The sequence below is a fragment of the Brachyistius frenatus genome, unplaced genomic scaffold (assembly GCF_029030835.1).
Source record: "Brachyistius frenatus isolate BFR_SWC_R1_liver_20210118 unplaced genomic scaffold, ASM2903083v1 Contig_34, whole genome shotgun sequence".
NCBI lineage: Eukaryota > Metazoa > Chordata > Actinopteri > Embiotocidae > Brachyistius > Brachyistius frenatus.
In genome coordinates this window covers 949,764-976,352 of record NW_027210633.1, presented here as the reverse complement: position 1 = coordinate 976,352, position 26,589 = coordinate 949,764, and the positions used below count along the sequence as shown (strand labels likewise).

General features: G+C 40.6%; 2 protein-coding genes across 4 annotated transcripts in view; both read right to left on the bottom strand.

The window, feature by feature from the left end:
- LOC138622071 (unconventional myosin-XVIIIa-like) overlaps positions 1 to 15,433 on the bottom strand; it is a 52,389-nt gene extending 36,956 nt beyond the window's left edge. Inside the window, exons 1-18 of one of the 3 annotated variants that reach the window (XM_069700538.1) lie at positions 15,315 to 15,394; positions 14,384 to 14,644; positions 14,207 to 14,232; positions 12,185 to 12,973; positions 10,323 to 10,406; positions 10,066 to 10,137; positions 8,056 to 8,115; positions 6,504 to 6,591; positions 5,992 to 6,098; positions 5,727 to 5,903; positions 5,380 to 5,590; positions 5,144 to 5,286; positions 4,855 to 4,955; positions 4,610 to 4,673; positions 4,362 to 4,506; positions 1,602 to 1,772; positions 678 to 768; positions 163 to 355 (exon numbers count right to left, since the gene is read on the bottom strand). In XM_069700538.1, coding sequence (XP_069556639.1) covers positions 163 to 355; positions 678 to 768; positions 1,602 to 1,772; positions 4,362 to 4,506; positions 4,610 to 4,673; positions 4,855 to 4,955; positions 5,144 to 5,286; positions 5,380 to 5,590; positions 5,727 to 5,903; positions 5,992 to 6,098; positions 6,504 to 6,591; positions 8,056 to 8,115; positions 10,066 to 10,137; positions 10,323 to 10,406; positions 12,185 to 12,973; positions 14,207 to 14,232; positions 14,384 to 14,420 — 2,559 coding nt within the window. In that variant the 5' untranslated portion in view covers positions 14,421 to 14,644; positions 15,315 to 15,394. Of the gene's footprint in view, positions 1 to 162; positions 356 to 677; positions 769 to 1,601; positions 1,773 to 4,361; positions 4,507 to 4,609; positions 4,674 to 4,854; positions 4,956 to 5,143; positions 5,287 to 5,379; positions 5,591 to 5,726; positions 5,904 to 5,991; positions 6,099 to 6,503; positions 6,592 to 8,055; positions 8,116 to 10,065; positions 10,138 to 10,322; positions 10,407 to 12,184; positions 12,974 to 14,206; positions 14,233 to 14,383; positions 14,645 to 15,314 lie in introns of all 3 variants that reach the window. The other 2 variants (XM_069700541.1, XM_069700539.1) reach the window with 2 other exon arrangements.
- Positions 15,434 to 24,965: 9,532 nt separating this feature from the next.
- On the bottom strand, positions 24,966 to 26,337 carry LOC138622019 (gap junction delta-2 protein-like). Its single transcript, XM_069700460.1, has one exon. It carries the CDS (start codon positions 26,331 to 26,333, stop codon positions 25,224 to 25,226), a length of 1,110 nt encoding a protein of 369 aa, XP_069556561.1. The 5' UTR covers positions 26,334 to 26,337; the 3' UTR covers positions 24,966 to 25,223.
- Positions 26,338 to 26,589: the final 252 nt, after the last annotated feature.

The following is a 26,589-nucleotide window of genomic DNA, read 5'->3' as shown; positions in this document are numbered from 1 at the left end:
CTACTTTGGCTTGTCACAGCTTGTGACAGGTAGGACGGATAGTGCATCTGATGTGTGAACGGAAACACGATTGGAGTTGATATATCTTAGAGAAAGCAGCAGTCAGAGGGAGCAGGAGGTGAATGAGGCCCTACGTATGCATCACGCTTCACCTGTCCTCACCTCTTTGTATCTCTCCAGCTCCTGAACAAAGGTGCGCTGGTAGAAGAGAGTCTGCAGACGTTCTTGAGCGTAGTTGTGGCAGAGGTCCTCGAAGGTGGCGGCGCAGTCACGCTTCCCCAGCCGGGGGTTCTGAAAGCCCGGCGTGTCCACAATGAGCAGAGAGCAGAGAGAATGCTGGCTGGACTTCAAGGCCCTGAAGCACACAGGGCAAAAACATATACGCATGTAAGCATTCGGGACAGCTTTTTATTGATTACACTCACTGCATAACCTCTGGCTTTAACCTCTGTCCCCTCTATTCCTAACAATTCTATGACTATAACTTACTGTAAATCCAAGCCTCCAAGTCTTGAACAACATACTAAACCCATTAAAAATTAACATTTATAAAATCAAAGAAATTATCTTAATATGAAATTGTTTTACATATTTCCTTGATATAATAGTACACCAAAAACATGACAGTTTGAGTGTGATACAGCGTCAGCTAAATACAAAAGGGCAGAATTACTAACCGGTTTATTAAAGAAATGAGGATCATGAAGATTTCAGAGTAAAGCCCGGATGCCATGGCCTCTAGACACTCCATGGCTGTCGCTTTGGATCCTGGTATGAGAAGCAGCCAGAGAGTAAGAACCAGTTCACAGTACCTCCATCGTCAAATGACATGAGAACCAGTAGAATAAGAGGAAGAAGAGTCGTAGACTAAATCTACGGTCACAGCATTTTCTTGTAAAAAGAAGCACAATAGCATTATATTTGAGCATGTTATACCCTGAGGCATAAAGTATCCATCCTGGGTCTTTGTAAAGCAGTGTCATTTAGGACTCAGGTGTTTTGGAACTGGTCAGATCAAACAGTGCAGACTCTGCCTCGCGGCAACGGCCACCTGTTAGGATCTCTTAATTCATTCCACCGCCACACAAAGTAGTGACTTTGTGTTGCTTGGGGGATGTTTTTCAGTGTGCGCACACATCTACGGCTGCACATTCATGTGTGAGCGGAGATACAGGGAAGGTGAAAGATAGGTCATTTCTGTCCATCCCTACTGTGATAGACTTTTAACTGTATCCTCGTGCCCTTCAAAATGTCTTGCAGTCTTGATGGAAGTCAGAGAAGCCGCATATGTGAAAAATCAATGAGGCAATTATGATTTCAAGGACAATGAATGAAGAGTGGATCCAAAATTGCCTGTCCCAACATAGTGTGTGTACTTATCTGTCAATAGGCATTGTAAAGCTGTGGTATTCATTACTAAGATAAGCTTTACTTTCTCCCGTGCGTGCAATTTCCCTTAGGTGATGAGCAGAGGCATATGTGTGCACATGTGGGAGTGTGGAAACAGAGCGAGAGTGACAAAGAGAACGAGAGTAGAGGAGGGAAGGGCTGTGAGGAATGAAGAGCAAAGAATATGTTGGTAAATGTGGTCTGTGGAGTACCTGCATCTGCTGTGCCATTTTCGTCAGAAGCTTGGCGGATGGCGCTGGCTCTGGGCAGGGTGCCCTTGGCCTGGTGCTTGAAGATGGAGGAGGAGAGCTCCTCCAGGGTGCAGCCCAGCAGGTAGGCTGCCTTCTGGGCCCACTCATGACGTGCAAATTGTTTCCTGCCGGCTGAGACACGTGCATGAAAACCTCCATTAGCCCTTCTGCCAACTATTTCAGGCACTTTGTAGTTTTGTGACTACCCTGTCTCTTACAGGGTAGGATTATGTCTCTGGTCAAGCTGACACAGACACAGCTGAGGAGAACATGTTCAAAATGTTGGTACCAATTGTTCCAAAAAAAAAGAAAATACCCACTAGCTTCTACAAATGAAAGTTTCTATTGTTTAATACTGAACACGCGTCTATGAAGTTACACTGATAATTGCCCCTTTTATCTTCTTGAGAATTAAAGCAACACTTATCATTAGGAGACAGAATTCATTTATTTACATCAAAACCTCTGTTGGGAAACACAAGTTTCTCTTTAATCTGGTGGCTGAGACATGGAAACATGCAAATATGAGAGCAAACTTCAGTTTTAATCCACCATGAAGTACTATCTTCTAAAACTTAAGAGAGAAAGTGGGGGATTTCACACAGAGAGTAGTGGGCTCTATCTGTTTCATCAGTGCTGCAGAAGCCCTGCACAGTTCTCGTAATGATAAGCAGGAGGGTTGTAAAGACAAGCAAAGACACTGAAATGTTTGCTTTGATAAATATTGGGCACCATGATCATTTAAATTCTGCTACAACATCAAAAAGAAGAAACTAGGTTTGCCAATATGACTGAATCAAACAGTGAGGAGTGTGTGACTCTTAAAGATAAAAAGAAAAAATAACTACATATGTTCAACATTTGCACTGAAAAAGTATCTGGATTCATAGGGTGGTAAATCTTGTTAGATTTAAATGTTGACAGAAAACAAAGAGAAGCAGGTTCATCTAAGGTGGCACCTTTATTTGTTCTGGGGGATTAGAGATCACTGCTGCCCTCTTGTGTTACACAAATAAGCTGCACTGCCAAGAACATCTTTTGTATACTGTTAAATATTGTATGTAATAGCCAATGCACAAATTCAGACCTAGCAACTGGTGTGTTTTTTTATAGTGCAAAGTATTTTCATGAATAATCCCAAAAATAGGAAGACTCAATCAAACTGCCATCAATGTGTTGACTCTTTACTACTCCTATGCCATTATGCATTGCCTCTTCATAACAATTACTGTGTTTAACAAGAGGACACCAGTCCTAACTTTAAAAGTCACCAAGTAAGTTGTAGATCAGAAAAAAGTTGTTCAGTGTCTGAATTCCCAACAGCAGACAATATTCAGTGCTGAAAATGTTTTAAACTATTCCCGAATGGTGACACACTGCCATGAAGAAGATTGGTAGCCAGCTGGAGGGGATCACTGAAAATAATTTGGCAAGCTATTCTGCATAAGTGACTGGCAATTACAGTGCAGACAGGGAGTGTGAAGAGTGAACAAACATATAAAAAACAACAACAAAAATGCAGCACTACTGTCAGTGTTACTTTGCATTTTTCATCCTTTTTTATGTTGTTGATTACTCTAATCTAATTAAATTCTATTGAAATGACATCTTTAGTTTGACTTTGTCACATTCGCACATCTCTGCAAATATGCCCACTGAGAGATCAAATAAAAAACATGAAGAGAATTCAAAATTGTGTCTTGTATTTGTACTTGGAAGAAGTCAAATTCACATGAATAAAGACTTGAAAAACATTGATAATTCCATCCTTGAAAAATCTGAGGAACTTCCATACTAAGGAATAAAATATGAGTAATATGTACTTAACCAAGCTTCAGCCTTTACATATGGCAGAAGTCTCTTTTTAAAATGAGGAGAGGGAGTGCCATCACTTTAAAGTGAGATAACAATCTCTTGCGTTAGGTTTCATCACACAAATAGCTTCAGACAGAAACAAATCCTTGTGTTGTACGAGTACGGCTGCTCCCATTAGTCCTGGGATGCATTCTCATGGCGACACAAATGGTTGTCAAGACTTAGATTGAAACCAGATTGTTTTTTTTCTATTCTTGACCTGCAACAATTCAAAACATTTGACTCTGTTCATTTATATATTATAATCTATATCATAAAAAATATTCAATATCATTTAGTGAGGAAAAATGTGTTAAATCTAACATAGGTTCAGGTCTAATAGAAAATAAACCCATCTCTCTTCACCAGCAGCCTGAAACTATAAAGGCAGGATAAATCTGTGGCAAGAAGTCCTGAATGATTTCAAGTGGTGAGTGTAATCTGTTCTAAAGCACAAACTTTTCTGTAATGCCCTATTTTTTTATTTTATTTTTTTTGGAGCTGTGGATCAGTGCAGCTAAGTCTAACAACATGTGCAAACACCTGTGCACCGTGCAACATCTTTTAAAGTGCAGATGCATAATTCAGTTATCTGGATTACATCTGTCTTGCATCACACAGAAGATGTTACCAGCAGTGAGATAATGCAGCCTTGACATCTGCCAGATTACATAAAGTGGTATTAAAACCCTTTCAGCTAATGAGGGTAATTTTTTATCATCCCTCTTGTTTTTTCAGTGTGTGTGAGTGTAAAAATCAAGAATGAGCTTTTGCATATTTGTTACTGGTATGCGCTCTACTATGAATAACATTATCGATCTCAACCGCAGTAGAATGGCAAAACATTCAGAGAGTTAACAATCTTACCCTTTGTAGCGCCTGCAGCACCAAGATGGTAGATGGCCCCAAGGACGAGCCAGAGGGCCCGCTGCTCGTCAGCACTGATCCCTAGAACCTTCATGGCTGCTTGCAGCTTGGAAAACTGTTGGGAGGCCCGCTGCTTCTCCTCAGCCTGCCAGATTCATATAAAATATACTTCAGCTTTACACCTGCTAAAAGTCACATTTCTGTCTGTACAAACACAAGTCAATGCCCCATTAACAGGCAGCATTTACCTTGGTCTGTGGCATGATTCCAAATGTATTGTTTTCAGCGAAGTGGTTCAGGTGCAGCTCGGTCCTGGTGAAGAAATGATAACAGCAGCAGAAGACATAAGGGCCCACGCCATTAGGACTAAGGGGGAAATTGGCAGCATTCTCCAAGAGCAGTAAAATATCAGTGCGATATATCTAGGTAATAAATCCAATGTAGAACTGTAGTGCATTGGGATTTTAATTGGCATGAGAGTATTAATCCTGACCTCAGGGAGCTTTCTACTCCCGCCATCAGATAGTAAAAGACATTAAAAGTGGACTCTCCCTCTGGTCTTCTTGTCACCCTCATCTTCTCCAGAAGCATGGTCTGCAGGGCCGCAGCAGAACAGGATATTAAAATGAGAGCAAAATAACGTTATGATCAGCAATACAAGTAAGCATGATAACAAAGTGAGAAGATCTAAGCCGGTTATTAAAACAGATGAAAGCAGGTATGCATTAGGAAGAGGTTCAGTAGTCAAGCACAAGCACACATAAATAAATGTTTCTTTGCACCTGGATAGAGGCTGAGGTCACCAGGCCCGACTGGTCAAAGTCCAAGGAAACAATATGGGAGAAGCGGCTGGCATTCCCATTCATACAGGTGGAGGCGTTCCCAAAAGCCTCCAAAACCGAATACACCGCCTGCCATTTCTCAGCTACAGACAGTAAAGAAAAGAAAAGAACACATCAGAAACAACATGTACTAAATTTCAAGTATTTTTATTTAGAGTGCATCATTTTCAACCTACTGGAAAAAGTTTTGTTGGTGCTTCCAGCTACAGTGACCAGATATTGGATGATGTGTTGACAGTTGGTGGTCTTGCCACTTCCACTCTTGCCCAGCAGGACGATGGACTGATCCTGGCGAGTGGTCAGGAGGTTCCTGTAGGCAGCCTGTGCCATGCTGTAAATGTGGGGGGCCGTCTCCTCCCTTTTGCAGCCCTTGAACATCTGCATCACCTGGAGAGAAAACAAAAACAAGAGAGGAGGTTCAATAGATCAGTTACTAAATATATATACGTCATGTGTTTTCTCTGCATTCATTAATGCTGCTCCATATGATACATTTCATTTTATGTTCAGGCTGCAAGCCTACCTTCTCCGAATACATCGAGGGGGCGCTAATGGGGTTAATGACCACCATGTTGGGCCCAGCGTGGGTGTGCACCAGGTTACTGCCATAGCGCTGCCGCAGGGAGTGCATCACGCTCGACTCATTCAAATACTGCAGGGAGGCCAGGTCCTCCACGCGGTCAAACATCGGAGGGTTTGCCTGGAGTTCAAAGTCAGAGGCAGTCACTTACTCACCTGGAGTCATCCATAATTGATGGGGGTTCAGAGTTGATTTGATGATTAAATACCTTCTCTACATCATCTTCGTCCACATCCAATAAAGATCCATCACTCTCCAGGCGGATTTTCACCTTCCCCTCTGGCAGACTGCCTGTCTCTGTCTTCAGGAGAGTTGCTGTAGAAGTGTGCAGGTAATTTATTGTGACACATGATCTCAACCACAGTGCAAAAGCTTCATTTTATCTTACATGCCTGATAATGTGTGGCAGTTGTATCTGTTTTAATATTGTCTGGGGTTTATTAAACCGTCATTCAACGTTGAAAACACAGTTAGTCTAATTACATACAGCCTGAGGTCCATTCAGATGCCCTCTTTTAACATATAAAATTTCAAAAGCATGTTTATGCTTTCAACACCCACTCCTATGGTTTTGCAATTAAATGTCACCCACAAACAGACATTCTGTACAAGCTCTGGCAGAAGTGGGAGTTAAGAATTAGCTTTAATATACTTTACAACTCACAACATGATGTTGCGATCATAAAACAGGCAGATATTTAAATGCAGAAGTTTACTAACCCAAGGAAAATCCATCCTTGTGGACAAGCCATACTTTTGCTGTGTTATACCAGGCTTTCTCTGCTGTTAGCTGCTCCTCGGTCTTAACCTGTTAAAATAGATCAACAATTAAAAAAGAGAGAAACCTTTATAAACATTTACTGAACATATTAAATTTAAAATAACCAGAAGGATCAAATTTATGAGATTTTCACCAACAAGTATTAATTTATAGTTCACATTCACATGAGATGAAGGGGAACTGAATTCATTGGTGGAGGGCTGCTTCCAGTGTGAAAACATGGGCTGTGTCATAATTCCCTTGTACGCTGTACTTAAGTTAGTACACTTACATGTTAGTATGCTAAACTTGTGTAGTCCGTGACTTTCGACAGGGCAGTGTTGTCTCAAATCGCACACGGCTATTTTGTACTTAATCAAAATGACAACAGAAACATTTGAAAGCATCACATGCCAAATTACGTGCCGGCTATGTGTAAACTTTTCACTTCAAAACAAACGTTCCTGTTTGGCACAAACAATAAACATACTGATGACCTCTAAGAGTATGGTGGTACTTGGTGAAAAATAAATACTTATGAGGACTTGTACAACTTGTATTTGTATAGTTTGGTATACAATATTAACTTAGCAGAAAAACAAATTCTGTAGCCTCTCCAATTTCCTAAAATGTCACCAAACACATCACAACTCATGAACTCTAAGCTTTCAGAAAATGTTGAGGTTGGAGGTGGTGATTACCACAAGAGGAGGGCTTTCATATGAACTGGTTTTATGAACACGCTATATACAACCCCATTTTAAGGCAGCATCATAGTATGTTCCCATATTTGTCGGTTTGAATGCACACACACATAAAATAGCAAGTGAAAGTACATAAGTGCACGACCTGAGACAGAGTCATGTATGATTTTGTGAGAGCTGCTATGTTTAGTTCACCTACAGCATTTATGTCCATTACATCAGCAGCCCTCCACAGAAGAACTACAGTTCCCATGACTGCCTTTGAAATGCACTTTCCAGAGCTCCTTTCAGAGAGTGAACTCACTGAGTCTGCATTTAATATGTTCACAAAGAAGATGTCACACATGAGACAAGCGGGGGTTCATCACAACCAAGCACATCACATACACACCAAAAAAATGACGTCCACAGAAAAAAATAGTTCTAAACACAGCAAACGGTTAAAACAGCTGAGGCATGTCGAGTGTTAAGAGAGAGTCATGCATGAAAACATAAAATTCAGATGAGTCATGCAGTCAAGCTACCATAACAAACACAAGCATAGCTGCAACAAAGCTGCATGTTTTTGTCTTTTTTCCTGTGAGATGTGGGGACGACACAACTTTACTCAGAGATACTTCAACAGGTTGGGATACAGGGGAAGTAAATCCAGGGCTTCCTGGGAGGAGAGATTGCCTTGCTAACTACTGAACCATTCTCCCACACTCCTTGACTAGATTGTCACACACAAAAACCACAAGACAGACATCACTCTGAAACACGAGGGGGATGCGACCAGAATTACAACCAGTTGTAACCGTGGTCAGACCTTAGCTGCAGCTGAGTGTGCTGCCTGAAGGATGGCCACGGGGTCCTCAACAGGCTTGTACTGGAGAAGGGAAGGAGCACAAATCAGTATCTGTAGTGGTTTAATTCAACAGCTAAACATCACCATTCAACTGCAATTTCCGAATGCATGATCGAAATAGTGCAAAATATGGCCTAGTGATAGAAATGTAATAGTAGGTCACAGGTTATGTAATACAAAACACTGCAGGAAGGCCGACAGCAGTCCAACAACACCAGAAAACCAAACAACGAAACTAGTGACTCGTTCAAGTATAGCATAATTACAGTGTTAATGCATGCTTGAGTAAGCATTAGGAGGTGCATTAATGCATGAATCGGTGGGGGCAGATTGGCATATTATCAGTCACAGTTACCCATATCAGTTTCACACAGCAAGGTATGAACGCACCAGCAAATTTGACAAAAACAAAGTGATAGTCAATGCTAATGCTTATAGTAATGCTACCTACTCTTGAAACTCTCTTGCACTTGCCTGCACTTGAACTACTGTGCCTTTAAAATGCACATTACTTTATTTTATATTTTAACTCTGTGCATTTCATTTATTTTCTATATTTTTAAATGTTCATTTATATCTCTTTTTATGTGAAACAATTCAAGTAATTTTCTTGCTGCCTTTCTTGTATGAACGGTGCTATACAAATAAAGTTTATCATTCTTATTATTATTATTAATCAAGGTATAGTGCTGCATAAACACAAAAGATCAACATAATACAACATACAACTGTATCACTGCATGCAAAGTCAGAGATCCTGGAGTTTTACATGTCACAGATGCCCAAATGAAAGAAAATTTGTAAGTGCTAAGAATTTTAGAAGGTAGTTACTGCTGCATATGACTACAAACATGGTTGAGCTTTATATGCAGGGCTGAAGACCAAACACAACAATACCATTATACAACCGCATAGCACATTCAATCTATTGTAAATTAAATGTAGAACTACTTTGATAAATCTTGTCGAGACCTCAAAAGAACCCGAAACCAAACTCTTGTAACCACTTGTTAACGTCACATTAGCACATTCCAGGCCCATGCTTGAACCCAAAAAGCAGCGTGGGAACAAAGACAAGCAGACAGGCACACACAAAGTAGGGCAGCGAGGAGTCAGTGGAAGAGAATAAGCTTAAACTCCAGCACCACGCAGCCGGGGGAGTGCGACAAACCGTCGGTCGAGCAGGCTGCGCCTGAAAGGATTTGCGGCCTCTGGCACGCTAGCCATGCAAATAGCAGAGAGGACAGCGGCAAGTTCAGGATCCAGTGACCCACAGAAAAGCAAAGGTAGGGACACAGGACTTGAATTGTATAACAACAGGAGATCAAAGCAAGGAATAAAAGGGATAAAAAAAAAAATTTAAAAAGAGTGCATGTCTGTGCTCTAGACCTTGAGAACAAGTAAAGATTCACTGCCATAAAATCCAACACTGCCAAAATAATCACACGATGCCAAAGTACAGTATCATACAGCAGGTACTTCTCTGCACCTGATAATTATGCTACAGAATGAATGCAAAGAAGGCAACGAGCCAGAAACGCTGAGCCAAAGCTGGCCATCTGCAAGAGTAAAAGGCGTCATGCTGTTTTCTTTTCTGAGACAAAAGTGTGTCACAAATCAACCACGTAGCATTCAATCCAGAAAGCACAAATGGTTTCAACATTGGAGATGAAAAGATATGCTTGTACAAGTGCAGCTCTTACTGCCAAGAAATCCTCTGTGTTCTCCTGAACTAAATCTAAAGGAAATCTCCATAACTTATGAGTCTAGACTCATCGCTCTGGTCTCAAAGTTTCAGATTTCACACTACGTAGCCAATAATGTAAGGGGACTCCTGTAACTGGAGCCCTCTTAGCAGTGGGACTGTTTGAAACAGCCCAGTGAGGAGCTAGGTATTTTTGGGGGGGACAAATTTCCCTTTACATGGCACAGCAGACACAAACCAAACAAGCTCTGGCGGAGAAAAGTTACATCATTGACATCGACAGTGAAGATCCTCTTCACACGCTTGTAGTCTTCCTCAGAGGGAATCAGCTCTGGAACCTGCAAGTGCATAGCAGGACGAGCAACAGCAAAAAAACGGAGCCTTTTTTATGATTGTCCACTTTAGCGAGACTGAAAACTGAGCGTGCACATAGAATTATGTCACAAAAAAAAAAAATGTCTCGTGCTTTTGAATGTGAGAAACACACTGCTACGTGTACCTCTGGGGCGAGATGAACACACACCTGTTCGCTGGGTGCAGACTGGGGCAGTGCAACAGGGGACGGTTTACCATTGGGCGCCACAGGGGGGGAAGATGTCTCCTTTACCTTTACATAATGTATGTAAATACCCACAAACACACACACACACACACAAACATGCACACACAAGTTGGAATCAACATGATGATGATGTTGAGGATGACAATTATGTTTTAGCTTGTTGTATTTTTCTTTTAGATACAATTTTACACATGTGGAAACTGAACACTTCACGGGATTGTTTCTTGCTGCTTATCTGATTTTCCAGTTAATTCAATCAGGAAATGAATAAGAGAAAATGACTATTAAAGAAAATTGGATCATTAAGCACTGCAGCAAAAGAATAATGGTTCAAGGCTTTTGTTTGTCAGCGCTTATTTAAGCAACAATCTGCTGCAAATTTCTTGAGAGTAATTAAAGAATGAATCACTGACTGAGACACTTTGCAAGGAGTCAGAGAGGAGCACCTGAAATTAAACCATCAAAAGTTCGATGACAATGTTCTGTAATTGTACAAAGCTGTGGCACTTGGATCGATAAATATCTAGTTTAGTTTTCATATCTGCTGCTGTTTGCATCAAAGTTATATTTGAAGTTGAGGTGGTGCTGTTAAAAACCTTTTTTAATCACAAAAAAATCATTACCTCTCATTCTTTTCTTTTTTTTACCTTTATACAGCAGCAAGTGTTTGTAGGGTTGTTACATGGCTAGTATAAATTTCACTTTAAAAAAAGTTAGACCTCAACCAACTTTCACACAAAGCCTAAAGATGAAAACACATGTCAAACTGGGATAATGTAGTTGCCACCGATAGTAATGCTGAGGTCTGCCATTGTCACAACACAAAAATTGAAAAGTGAAATCACTAGACAGAACAAACTTCCAGAGATGCTTAGTCACAGAAACATTTCTAAGTTTGTTCTTGGCCTTAGTATTTGAGAACAAAATCTCTCATTAGAGCAGTTAAAAATCCAATATCCTTAAGCAAAAATACAAAGTGCATATCTCTAAAATCAAATCCTTCGCTCCACAGCCAAATACCCAACTGTTCCCCAGATTTCATGGACATCTGCTGATAACATTTTCAGATGACCTGCTGACAGACAGATTGCCAAAGAAACAGGGGCATTAACATGACCTTGTCTGAAGTACAAACTGAAATAGGAACTATATAAATATTTAGAACTGCTGCAAAATAAAATCACTGATAAAATATTTAGAAAAATTAAGCTTTCAATGATTTATGTTCCTGCTTCAAGGTTGATATATGAGCAACAAGAATTATAAGGAAATTAATGTTAAATTACTTTAGTCTATGAGGGTATATCATCTGAACTATTCCTGTTTCTTTAAACAGCATCCCAAAAAGATTCTCCTCGCCCCGGCCTTGGTGGTCTACAGCAGACCGAGCAAGACTTCCAGTCTCTGCCTGCCAAAGTAATGTGACAGTAATGAGTCACAGCTCAGCGCTCAAAGACTCCAACTGACTGGACTACCAGAGCACAGGCCATGAGCACACCCTCATACCCATTGATGAAGTGTAATCATGAGCCCCCACATGCACCGCGCTTCCCTTCACTTATTCAGGCTGGCTTCATTATAACAACTTTTTGGAAGAAGACGAGGCTAACTTGTACTTTGGGGAAAATGTAAGGGGTTCAATTCATTCTGCTAATAACAAAGATTAGCTGTAGCCTAATTATAATGCACGTATCATCCGTATTTCAAGGCAAATCAAGTTGTTGTTTGAGCGAGTTGCATATTATTGGAGAGTAATGTCTGTGTTATGGTGAAAAGGCATGCTCCACCCAGAAGTTTAGTAGCAAACTTTTTTCACTCAGTACCTCCGGTTTCTTCACAGCGAGCAGACGAGGTTTTGGGATGAACCCTGCTGGAGGAGCCAAGGGATCGGTCCTTGCGACGGGGATGAATCCCGGAGGTCTTGCCAGGGGATTCTGTTTTGGGGGCACCGGGCTAGATTTTCTGGCAGGGATGAAACCAGTTGGAGGAGTCAGTAGATTCTGTTTGGGCGCAGGGATGAAACCAGTAGGTGGGGCCAAAGGGTTGGGTTTGGGTGGAGGGAGGAACCCAACTGGAGGTGTGAGGGGGTTTAACTTTGGTGGTGCAGGGTTTGGAGCTGTAGTAGAGGGCAGAGTTGTGGCCTCCTCTGGTTTTTCCACAGCAGGTTTTTCCTCCTTTTCCTCCACTTTTCCTTTCTCCTCTTCCTGCTTCACCTCCTCTTTCATGTCGTCTTTGCGGTCCTGGGTGCGGGTGCGAGGCCGGTGTTCCTTGGTTCTCCCTCTGCCCATTAAACTAGTCAGGCCCATGGATATATCATCTTTTTCAACCCCAGCAGCTCGGGATTTTTTTAGCACAGACTCTGCAGCAGGTGCAGAAACCGTGGGCGGGTTCTGCTCCTCCGCCGCAGCAGGAACCACACGTCTGACGACTCTTCTCACAACCTTCACCACCTTTTTAGCGCTAGAACTCTGCTCCTCCCCTGGGCTGTCTGGACCCCCCATGGCAATGTTGTTATTGGACTCTCCTGCTAGTGATGTTGTTGACTGTGGACCACTTCCTGTGTCCAGCCCAGGTTTAGTGACTGCCTGAGGCTGACCACTATCTACATCAGACTGGATACAAACAGAGCAAGGTCGACAATCAGGGAGATTATTTCCATGGCTGACACAGACAGGCTGTCAAAGACAAACGGCAGGTTCTGGGCTCAAAAACTCTCCAGAGATGATTATTCCGAAATGGATTTTTATAATGTATTCTCATTTGTGAATTTTAAAACCCTCACTCAGACTAGTACATGCAACCAGGCCATTTGAATTAATATCCTCATTCAGTTTTAACTTTGAAACCTACTCACCTCCTGTACGTTTCTGTAACTCAATTTCTATATTTTTCTTAATTGTGATGGGTTTGAAGTGAGTGTAGCTTAATTAGTAAGAAAAAAAAGAACCAAAATTCTCAAGTTGTGTCCGATATGGTTTCAATCAAAAATAAAATAGCACCTTGTAGACTCTTTGAACAGTCGCTTCACATGCACAAGGATGCACATCCACATCGTGCTATTGATTTAATGCAAAATAAGACAGTTGGTGGTAGTGCTGCAATGAGTAATTAATTAATAACTCTCTTCGTAATCAATTAATTGTTTTGAGTCCTTTTAAATGAGAAAAATACTACAATTAACTGATTTCATCCTCTTCAATATAATGATAATAAAGCGAACATCTTTTGGTTGTGGACTGTTGCTCGAGACAAAACAAGATGTTTTAGGCATAATTTGGGCCTTGGAAAACACTGGTCAAACAGCTTTTCACTATTTTTTTACATTTAAAGACCAAACAGCTTGATGGTGAAAATAATAGTCAGAATGAAAATAATTGTTAGCTCGCAAGCAAATGTCCATAAGACATTTGTTAAACCTCAAGGATACACACATACAAAGAGAGAGCTCCACAAGGCACTTTTAAAACTGTGTACTCTCCAACTGTTTGTGTCACTGGCCCTCATTATTATTTTTAAATTGTTCAATTTCTACAACTAAAATTGGACAATATTGATTATGAAGACACTCAACTGAGAACAACTGTTCTTAGTCACACTCATGCGGTTATCATGTCCTCTAAACAGTAGCTGTCTTCCAAAATAAACATCCTCTCGAGCCCAATCAGCCTAATTAATAATTAAGAAATGTGTTTGCCATCTCCTACTCCAAAACTCAATAGCTGACTAACTCACCATCTTATGAAACACCACAATAATGATTAGTAGCTGAATCAGTTCCAACACACAGAAACTGTTTGCACCATGTGAGTAACTGTCCAAACGCATGCAGCTGAAAAAACACTTACATCTGGCTTGTTTTCAACTTTAACCTACACAAGAGGAAGCAACACAAAGACAATCAAACCGCACATTCAGACCACAGCTTAACATAAAGAAACATTTCACAAATTCAACAAACAACAAGATACAGATATGAACTGAAAGGCAAGAAAAAAACAACAACACTGAAGCGAGACTTCCCTTTTGCTCCCAGAAAGAAAAACGGGATTTGTACGCCATGGTGACAGGCCAGAAGTCATGGATTAAGCTGGACGACGTGAACAATAAATGTATAGAATGATGAGAGGAGAGGGGAAAAAACAGATAGACAGCCGGAGAGAGGAGGATGTGCTGCGCTGAGCGATGAAGAATGGGAATTTTAGAGGTGAGCGGTGGGGTGCTGTGAACTTGTTGTCTGCACACAAACAGGTCATACACCAACAGGGCAGTGGGACCATGCAGCACTGAGGATAAGAACACAGGAACACGTTATGAAATGAAAGGGTTGCTCTCTTCACAGGGCAACACACAAGAGGAAAACATAAAGATCTAACAACAAGACAAGACTGAAAGTGTGTACCCAGGGACTGTTGTGTTATTTATCACATGTGAGCCTCACTCAAAATCAGTTACTAAAAACTGTGTATGAAGAACTTAAGTTCAGTCACCACACTAAAATAATTACATACAGTAAGAGGCATGTTTCATCAATGAGGAAACCTAAAGTATATGACCTTGACACAACAGCAAAACACATTAAAGCAAGCAAAAAATTATCAAAATCACTGACAAAAGAATGAAACATACCAGAGACTTTCAAACTTTCACATCACTTCATGACCACAGAAACATGCAACTTTCAAAACTTTGTCGAAAGTTCACAACTTTTCATTAACTATTTAAACTAAAATTTGGCCTTTTACTCATTGAGCAAAAATGAGTAACATGTTTCACCATCTCCAGCTCTGCTTTCATCAGAGTCCACTGCTCCTATAAATAGTTTCAGCAGCAAAGGAGGCCATTCTGAGACGCCATCAGAGTCCTAATGGAAGTGCTAAGCAGAGCATGTACACCCTGAGCAGATCCCACCACTAGCCACACACACACAGTCCACCAGAGGCTCGAGCCCATTACCTTCTCTCTGGGCCTGGTTAACCTTCCAATCTTCACTCCGTCAGTGGAGCAGTGCAAATCAGGGCCAACGTACGGTAAGATTTGGGTCTGCTGAGAGCACGCGTTCGCCAGCCCGACCAACCTCGAGGGCGGGGTCAGAGGCAACACAGAGCAGTAAAGCTGTGGTCTGAGGAGTGCATGGGGGGGTAATGTGAGAGGAGCCAGGCAGGGAGATAGAAGAGGGACAGCTGCTGAAGTACAGAGGGGCTATAAATAGGGTTTTGCACAACCACATCAATTGCCACAGCCACTTCTCCCTGCCACTTTCCTCTCCTGGTGACAGGGAAATAAAAAAAGGAGACTCCCTCAGCTCACTGCTGTACCAACTTTAAATGCCTTACCAGCAAAGTAATGATCCTTTTCCAATACCACATGCATATAAGCACCATAATGCAATTGAGAACCTAAAAGATGGTACAACCCAAAAGTTAATAACAGTCTATATGCAGCTAATGCACATTTTAATATAGATAAACAAGCAGAGATACACGTATAAAAATGTATGTACACTACTAGTATCAATCTGTTTAATGAGGCCTCACGATGGCTTTAATATTTGTGAAAGGCATGTTCCTCAACACACCTTGTACACCACAAGAGGGAGCTGTACACCAGTGAATTTGATTTCTCATTTCACAGAGGGTTCTGCTTTGGCATACTATTGACCTAAATTCAAGATGTTGCATTGTTTGAAAGCAAAACCCGATTAGAGTGTGACAACAATCGGTGGTTGTAAACACCATAAATAACACTCACTGTATGTTCTGTATCTGTAGTAAAGTGTAGAGCTAAGGTTATAAAGTGAGACACAGATTTAAAATCACACAGCTCTCCCAATCTAAAGTAAATCTTTCTTGACATTTAAAAAGAGCCACGTGTCGAAACTGCATTGCTGTAAAACCAGTTGGGTAAAAACACTTATGAGGGTGAGTTGCCTGGAGGTAGGCATTCAGCTCAGTGGTGCCTTGGAGAGCAGTCACACAAGAAAAAACACGGAAATGTAGCAACAGGCTTGACTGGACAAGGACGAGCTAATCCAATCTTGGCACATTCTTTTCCTCTTCAGGAACTCAAAGGCAGTTTCATTTACCAAACAGCCAGCTCATGTGTACAGAACAAAGTGCAGAGTGATAGCGATTGTGTGTCTTTGGAGTAAACTCACTCTGAATCATCAGAACTGTAATTGTAATGTTAAGTGATATTTAAAGTCCAAAAATAGAGCCATCCTGTGTCTTTACAAGCATTTTTTTTTCCTAATACTAAGCTCAGAGGTTAACATACTAGCGCTCAGCAAGATCCAGTCAAACACTCAGGCTGGCTGGAACTATGTAGCACAGACTGCTAATCCCTAGAGTCTGTTACTGGGACACAGCAATGTGTCGACTGTTTGTCCACACATGGTTAGTGCAGACCAAAGATTAAGGACCCGATACACATACAGACACTGCTGATTTTGACCCAGTTAATTCCTTCAATACTATGAAATCTGTTTGAATCCTGTGATAAATTCATTTATAGCACAAACTGCAGTTCAATACCAAATTTGAATAATTCTGTATATTATTTTACATAGGACAAATGTGCTATATAGAAATAATCGTAGAGCATTAACTCCTTTTAGTTTTTTAATCATGAAATATCTGATGATTATTGATTAAAAAAAAAAATTCTATAGTATGTACACCAAGAAAGGAAGTCACAAATCGAACGAGACATTTGACCAGTGTCCATGCCAGAAATGAATCATGGGACGTCCTCTCAAAATCCCAGGATGTGACCCAGATTTGAATCGGTGACAGTAAATGAGCCTGAAAATCAGAAGTTTTCTGTGAAAGTAGGACATGTGAACATGCAGGAGAAGCAAATGTATTCTCAGGTGTGACCTCACCTGTAGGTCTGAGGAGGTAACAGAAGGTAAAAAGGGTCTGATATAACAGACAAAAATGACTTCCAAAATTAAACAAACAGCACATCACAAACAGTGATGCCAACTGATTTCAAAGTGTGAAATCTGAGCATATTTTTTTTTATGGTAAATTGGCTTGTGGTGACACTAATAAAATTAATACAAAACAAACTAAAGGGGCACTCTGAGAACATGGACCTCTGCCAAGCCCACTCTTGTGTAATATGCAATATCTCAGGCCATGTTACAATTGTTCCAGTTTTCCTCTATGAAATCACTGTCTACAAGTGCTCCATAATGACTGCTGCTGTATTAATTTTGAGAAAAACATGTGTCACAGAGGATTACTAATGCACATGAATGTAGATTTTGATACAGAGTCACTGCATTTTTAGAATCGCTCGTGGTGTAACTGTTGAACTTTTATTGCCATCAACTGGATTTTAAGATGTATGGCATTTATTAGGCCAAATGTTGCATCTCGCATTGTCAATGAAAGTTAAAAAATAATGAACGCATCCACCGCTTAGTGATCCAGATCCGCCACAAAATATAATCGGTTCTTCCGCGGCCCATGTTAGATCCTTCCAACATGGAAGGGAAATTGGGCCAGTAGTTTGTCTGTAATCCATCTGAAAGTCAAACAGACTGACAAACAAAATCACACTGATAACATAACCTCCTTGGTAGAGGTTATAATGATGATCAATTAAAACATGGCTTCCTTATGGCTGACATGATGAGGGTGTGTCTGAAAAGTGTTAATATATCATTAACTGACCGAGATAACATCAGTGACACACCCAAGAAAGCCAAGTATCTGCCTTACAATGTCAGACTGCAGTCAAGACGCTCTGGTTTGTGTCACTGTTTGTTCCAGGGTAAAGAAATTAAAAAAAAGTATCAAGTTATCAAAATTATGTACATTTAAATCAATCATAAAGAATGTCAGGAAGGACAAATGACATCTTTGCCTATGTCATGGACCAAACAGCTTTATTCTTGAAAGCCCCGCCTCTTTGTAATCCACGCCTGTGCTAATACGCTCTGCTACTGAAGCATCTCCCCACTGAAAATGGGGATGATGTAATTTAAATGGGCAGCTTGGAGAGGAGATTACACCATTTGATCATTTTTGAATGAAAAAATTGTGTCTGCACCGCAGAAAGACGGGGAGTGTTTGGGATGACAGATAAGTGGTGCAGGGATATTAGATAAAACATTTGGCAACATCAGGGTCAACCACAGGCCATTGTGACATTTAGGCCCGAGGTCTTTTTAAATAGAGACAAGTCAAATTAGCTGCTGAAACTAAAAAAAAATTACAATACTAAAGAGGAGTTCAATTATAACATATTCTTGCCGAAGTTTTGGTAAGCAGTCATTATTATATATGAATGTAATTTTTTTTCGGATGGACCCGTCAGACTTTTTTTTTTTAAGTACCATCTCTAAACAATAACAATATTAAGCAAGTCATCCAAATAGACTCAACACACACAATAACAACAAAGTGGTGTGATGTTTATAAAGAAACTATCAATTCAACAGACATCAGTTCCAATTTTATTTCAGGTATAAGGGGCTTTTTTTTTTTTGCTTGATTTAATATTGACTTCAACCAATGGATTTACTTCAACCAGCAGGAAAATTGAAAATTGGCATCAGTACAATAGCACTGACCTTCTCTTCAAAATGTCTGAAAGACATCTGAAAGCAGACAGACCTTCTTGCACAGTACCCACCTGCTCATATACAGTGCAGCAGGATTGCCTTATCTAACCTAAGCAGATGGATGGTACTCTTTTAGCACTTTGTTAAGACACTCAGGATTAATCGATGCTTCAAATCTTTTCCCTATTAAAACCAAAGACAGAAATCCCAGCAAACATTCAAAGAGCAGATAAGAGTCTGAGATATTTATTGACAAATTCTGATGTCAAGGGTCTGAGGTTGTTCAATTTTGGTGCAGAGTAAACAGAGGCACATTTAAAGTTATTTCTCTCTTAACAAGGGGTCCACTGCCGTCACTTTGAACAGGAAATATGCAAATCTTCAAAATTATATTAATTTAGTGCTAGACACATTTACATTGGGGAGGAGATCCCTTCCTGGTGTGTAAAGGCAAAGAGGCATATTATGCAGCCGAAAGCAAACCATCTGACGGCTGAAATCAGAAACCATACAATAACACAACAGAAAGAAAAAACAGAAAGCAGACCACAGGACAGCAGGTGTTTAGCTGACACCAATCCAATCCAAGCAGTATTTGTTCAGTAACAGGCTCATTATTATTGTATTGGCACTGCGGTAACAAAGATCCTCACTGGTTGCTTGGCAACATCACAGGGATGACAAGACTCCCCAAAGTCACTGCCCCCTAGCCAAGAAATAGACCCCTGCAAAACCACAACTTGCCCTCTTTAAAGCTTAGATACATATATATATGTAATTTGTCCTTGAGATTTAGTGGGGATAACAGGTGGATTATTATTTATTTTTTACCTTTAAACAAAACCAAACTTCCCCATGCTTCCAGTTTTCATGCGAAGCTAAGATAACATCTCCTGGCTATGGCTTCATATTAAATGAATAGGCACTGTATTGCTTTAAATACATTCAGCCAATATGCAAAACACTGTACTGTAACTTCATGCATCCCGTATGATATATAACTGTGTTGCAGAGCTCTAGACTTTTCACCTCTTATTATAACTACCTATAAATAGTGCTGTTGGTTCTAGGTCAGCCTCACATACAGATTTTCTGCTTTTTCGAATGGCCTGTCTCATAATTATCATCCAGATTGGTTGAATGTGGGACAAAGTAGGACAGGGAGACACACATCTTCTCTAGGGAAGCAAATGAATGGTGTCTATGGCTGTGTACACATTCATTCCCACAGTTCTATCTAATGTACTCTATTATCATTTAATAACTCTGCTACATGGGATTCTGAATAAATATGCACCTGACAACTGGCCCAATGTGGTGTTGTCAAAAGAAATGTATTTTACTGATTGAAACATCTGTCTCAATAATAGGCACGTCATCTTATTTTATTTAATGTACCAGAATGATACAATACACACTAAAATGTACCGAAGATAAGGCTGTTCAAATGGCAAAAATGCCATGTCATGATATTTTATTAATTTCCAAGATCAGAGATATCTAACACTATCTAGATTTTTCAGCTTTGAAATAAAATTACACAAGTGTGACCATCTATTTATTGTGCATGTAAGTCTATTCTTGTAGTGTAACTAATATCCCAGCAGCACCAAAAATGACTGATGTCCCTTAATTAACCACATACTGGCCAAATTTATCTTACCCACTGTCTAAACTCCACTGCCACAACATCAACAACAAGCATTCAGGTGTTTGTTGTGCCGGTTTGTGAACAGTTCAAAATTTGATGCTCCTCTACTTGTTGCACATGATTATCCGGGTGAAAAGAATTGAATGGGCGGCCAGCCAAGTCTCGCAAGACCATATGGCCGAGGAGCTGTGGCGACGTTTGGGCCGTTGTTTCCTTCAGCGTCCCATTGTTTGGTGTCAAAGGACTAGGGGGGTTGGTGGGAGGGGGATTATATGTACACCGACCAGAAACACATTCTCTCTTTCAAAACACACACACACAGACACGCCCCCCAAACATAAGAGCACAAAATCACATTATGGGTGTTAATACAGTTCCACCCATTATCCACACATATCTTTAATTCACTATATGTGGATGCAGAACTACATACTTCACCGAAGAAAATACCCAAATGAGAAAAAAAAAAAAAAAAATTTGTAACTTTAGATAGTGATCATTTTTAAGCCAAGTGTACACGTATTTTAAAACACCAGAAGCATCCAATCACAGCCAACTAACCATCAGTATTTTGATATATATGTTCTTATAGGTCAGTCCAATATCACAGCAAATACACCCATCAGTCCACCAGAGGATACCGTGTCAGTGTCACATTATACTTCTATTTATGACCAGGGTTGAAGAAAGAGGTCATGTGATGATGTACAAACAGTGATAAAGTCCTGGACGTCCAATGTTTGAGTCCTTAAGCTGTAGATTTCTATAAATTACCATAAGTATGTTTTTTTTTTTTACATAATGTGACATATTTAAATTACACATTAAATAACTTACATGACCTATGCAACCCTGCTTTCCCCTAACCCCTTTTTGTACCGAACATTAATAACATTAATAGTGATCTTTACCTGAATCTAACCAAGTGTTTTTTGGTGTCTACACTTAAGACACCCTACTTTTCAATCCAAACAAAATTTCAAGCAAAATGTGACACTGACATGGTATCGTGTAGAGGACTGATAGTTGTATTACACGCCTTGATGTAGTACCGGGTTGTAAATGGGTGAAACTAATGTGATGGGAAAGAGTAACTGAATATTAGTAAATGTGGAATTTGTTTTTGCACGCTTTAATCTGTTTACACAGTAGACTGAGCAAGATTCAGCAGTACTACTTACATCAAAGATGTCTCTGTTCGGGCCTTGAGTCGTCCTCAGCCAACTTTGGTTCAACTCACTAAGCTCCAAAATGGGCTGCACCTTTAGCCGGACTGACTCTCCAGACTGACGGATCATTTCCACGATTTCATCCCTGCTTTTGTTCTCCACATTGATCCCATTGATTTCCACGAGCCTATCTCCTGGCACCAGGCCCAGAGCCCGGTCCTTGGTCCCAGTCCCTGGTTCGGCGAAGTGCACCACACGCCGCCACACTCCTCCGTCAGGCTGCCTGTCAAGCATGGTGGTCCTACGCAAAGAGAAGCCGAAATCCCCAGTGTTGCGCCGCTGTAGCTCAAGTTCTCTTGGATCTGGTGCTGGCGGAGCAACGAGCGCAGGCAACTGTAGGTCTGCACCAGGGAAGGTCTTCTCCACCATGTCAGGAATGTGATCCACGATGGTGCCTTTTGGGTTGGGGTCAGACGTTGAGAAAGATGTATTCCAGTTCTGCCCGGAAACGTTTGATACCTCCAAAGCATGCTCCTCTTTGATACTCTGGGAAAAGGTTACTTGCTTCTGGCCCACCACCAAATTCAACTTGGCCAGTTCTCCAAACTTGGCTGCTCTCTCCTTTACAGAGCTGCATTGAAGTTCCAGGTCATTTCCTTTTACATCTTCACCCGAGGTATTTGCGCTTATTTGCCCCACATCCTGCCCCAGGGTGTTGTGAAGGCGCTCGGCCTCCAGGTCGGTCAGGCAGAGCTCCGTGGTGCTGGCCACCTTGATTGGGATAGGGCTAGAGATCTCCAACTTGCTCTTAGAGTCCCTCTTTGAGCTCCCTCGATTAAGGTGGAAAAAGCCTCTTCGTATGCTCATCTCTTCGAGGCTCTTTAACTCTGACTGGGACATACGTTCTTTCTTCTCCTTTTTGTCTTTCTTTTCTTTCTTGCTCAAGTCCTTCTCCTTCTCCTTGTCTTTCTTAATTCGGTGAAACATATTTGAACGTTTACCAGTAATTTACCAGTTTGATTGGTTTACAATAATAAACTGTCAGTTTCATATATATATATATATTATTATGAAAGAGTCTCATGAAAGTCTTGGAAAGCCTCTACAGTGAGCAAGGATAACTTGTGATGTCATCTGTAGGAAAAAAACAAAAAACTTTAATGAAATCACAATACTTTACAACAGTTCTGTTAACAGTGTTAATCAGAGATAGACTGAGAAACTGGCAAGTTGATTATTGGCTAATATTGTCTAATCTGTAATTGCATACAAAGTATTTGGAGAGATGCAGCTTTTTATCCAAAGTTGAGCCTTGCTTTGATTACTTCCCAATTAATATATTTTTATTGGTTATAATATTGGTAAAATAATAAAATAATAACCATAAAATACACAATAACCCACTGCTTATGTTGACATTTTCACAGTCTAAAACGTCCATAAGTTGAACTATATGTCTAATGTTCTTCCTACATCGTAGGTTTGGACAACATGAGTGCATTTGATCAAATACTGTATTGCATGACACCATGTTATGACACCTCATCTCAACTTTCTGATCATTTTAATTTCACAAATATTTTTCACCACCAAAAATATATACATACAATCCATTCAAATCAAAAGAAAAGTGTACAGTCTACTGTGTCAGCAGTGTTTACTGTCAGGGAACTGACATCACCTATTGATTTATTACCGTGTCAACAAACGCATTGACCTGCAAATACTTTACATACTGTAGTATGTAATATGTATTCTCTAGGTCCTATACACTGACACATCTGTGGCACAATTCATCTAAAGTTGCCCTACATACAGGCACTGTTTGGAGGACCTTCTCATTCTTGCTTTCGGCATCACAATAAAGTGGTGAAGAAAATATGAACATTTGTGCACCAGCATGAACAGCCTGCAACCCTGCTTTGTTATTGTGAAGCCATAAACAGTAAATTCGCACTTAATCTACACTTAATCACATCTCCTGACGTCTGACAGGCTGTGAAATAACCTTGAGCAATTGCAATTTTACAATTAGGTAAACATTCTGATGGTGATTTTTCACAGGAAAAAAAAAAGAGTTTACCAGCTTTACTGAACTTACTGTACACTGTGTATAGTACGTCTACGTCGTCGCTATGACAAATCCACAGCTTGGCCATAATGCTCTCCCTTTAAGCTGCTTTGCCCTCATTCTCTAGCACCGTTGGCCTCAGGGAACACTTTCAGCAGGGAGTCTAAATATGTCATTCGTGAAAAGTAACGGAGTAAATGCCTTTATAAGATATAAGAATGACCTACCTGTAATTGTCCCAAATTGACAGCGCTGTTGTCTTACTGGAAGTTTTCGGCATTTTTCTTCCTTGGAATTGACAGTAGGTGCGAGAAATGTACTGGTGATGCTTTCAAATGCCTCCCGTAAGCTCCGACTTCCGACTACTATGATCTGATATAAGCGACCTTCTGCCTATAGGAGTACAATAACCTTGTCTTTGTGTTATAATAAATAAAAAAAAAATTTAAAAAAATTAAAAAGAGAGAGAGAGAGAGAGGGTTTGTTATACAATATGTTACTCAGCAAAAGAATAAACTATAATCAAATAAAAAAAATGTTTAATAGTAGGCTATATATGGCTATTGCCCATAATTGTATGACAACTGAGCCTCAAATTGAAGTAAGCCATCTATTAAGAGGAGGTCAAACGTAAAGCTTAAATGTCATATGTGGGCACATGCCACATATGTCAGCCTTTTAATGGGGTTGTCAATGTTTCACGGTTCATAATTGTAATAATTAAAACAGCACGTGAAGGCAGCGCGAGTGTATACTGGACAGCAGTGACCCCTCCTGGTCTATTTCTTTACTATGACTAAAACCCAAACACAGGATGTAGGTAACTCACCCAGATTGTCCAGTTTTACTTGTCAGGTGTTTAATTAAAGAATTTGGCATGATATTGTTAGACCTGTTGATTTTACATGATTGATTGATTGATTGATTGATTGATTGATTGATTGATTGATTGATTGATTGATTGATTGATTGATAGTTCGCCTATTTACAAAAGATCCTTTATGGTCCATGTTTCTACAGCAATGAAAGTGTCAGGGTAGGTGGAGGTGGGCCTGAATTACAGCAGACATTGATTTGACTATATTTACAGAAACAAATTTATGAAATGATGCACAATATTTTACATCAGTATTTCCCTCTGTCAATACATTAGATATAAAGCTGAAGAGCTTTTCCAAATCATTCCATACGTCTTGCTTGTAAATGCTATGTACATTGTGCATTACACAAATGCTATGTACATTTACACAGCTGGAATTTACTGAGATCTGAAACAAATACACTGGATCTGTCACAGCTTCTCCCTGAACTTGTAACTAAGAAAAAAAAAATCTATTTTGAGACACACAACTGCAGTCAAGAGTTGAGAAAAAAATAATAATATAATACAATAAATATTCTAAAGCCAAGACTTTTTGCCTCTTCCTATTTTGGCCATATTGTGCAGTCTAGTTTTAGTGCGTTCTTTTTCATCTGAATTTCTCTTTGAAGTGCACTCCAGCGTAGAGTCTGTCTCAAAGGAGATGGCTGGCACCTGGCTGGGGACACCGGTGCCCCTGTCCCGGGACATTGTAGAGGCTGTCTGCAAGACAACCCTTCCGCGTAGAGAGTGTTTGAGCTCAAGCAACAGCGGGTTGTTGTCAGAATATAGTTCCACCTGATGCACGAGGTCTCTCTCTGACTCACAGCATGCAGAGAAGAGGACTCTGAAGATGTAAATCCAGCCCAGGTAATGCAGCTCCACGATGTTCAGGATGAAGCAGCCGAGACTGACGCTGAACATGAAGTTGAGAAAGATGGTCTTCTCTGTTGCTCGAGACACGAAGCAGTCGGTCCTGTTTGGACAGGGGTAGGTCTCACAGCGAAACAGGTGTGGGACTTCAAACCCAAACAGGTAATACTGCCCAATGAGGAAGATCATCTCCATGATGGAGCGCAGCATAACATGTATGATGTAGATAAACAGCACTTGACTGGAGAGCTGGGTTGGGTCCTTTTCTACCTCTCTCATTTGCTCTTCCAGATGGCTCTTCTCCTCACACTGACCTTCCTGGGAGCTCCATTCCTCCTTGTTATAGGGGTCCTCATAAGAACTGCCAGCTTCCAGTGCTGTCTCTTTATCTGCTCCTACATGTCTGCCTCTTTCAAGCAAAGGCAAGGACCTGGGTACCATTTCGACCTCGTTGACCTCTAACTTCTCATTCTTGGTGATTTTTTGCAAGACATAGATGATGTAGAAAATGGAAGGCGTGGAGACGAGAACAATCTGAAAAACCCAAAAGCGCAAGTGTGAGACCGGAGCGAACGTGTCATAGCAGACATTGTTGCATCCGGGCTGCAGGGTGTTGCAGGTGAACTTGGACTGTTCGTCGCTGTAGACAGCATCCCCCACCAGGGCCACCAGCAAGATGCGGAAGATGAGCAGCATGGTCAGCCATATCTTTCCGATGACTGTGGAGTGGTTCTGAACCTCTGTTAGGAAGCGGCTAAGAATGGACCAGTCCCCCATTTCTGTGGAAACACAATCATTGACACACTATTTACAGCAGTCAGGTGACTCATAGTTAAACTGAAATGTTCTCATACTACTCTACACTCAATAGTCTTAATGAGGAAGCGGGTACATGAAAGCAGATGCATTTGCACGTGTATGACTTTCAAATATTGTCTATAAATCCCCTATGAAAGTACAGTAAAATCATAAACTAGCTTTAATACTGTGTCATAGCCTTACCCTATGTTAACACGTCACAATCTGGTGTAAT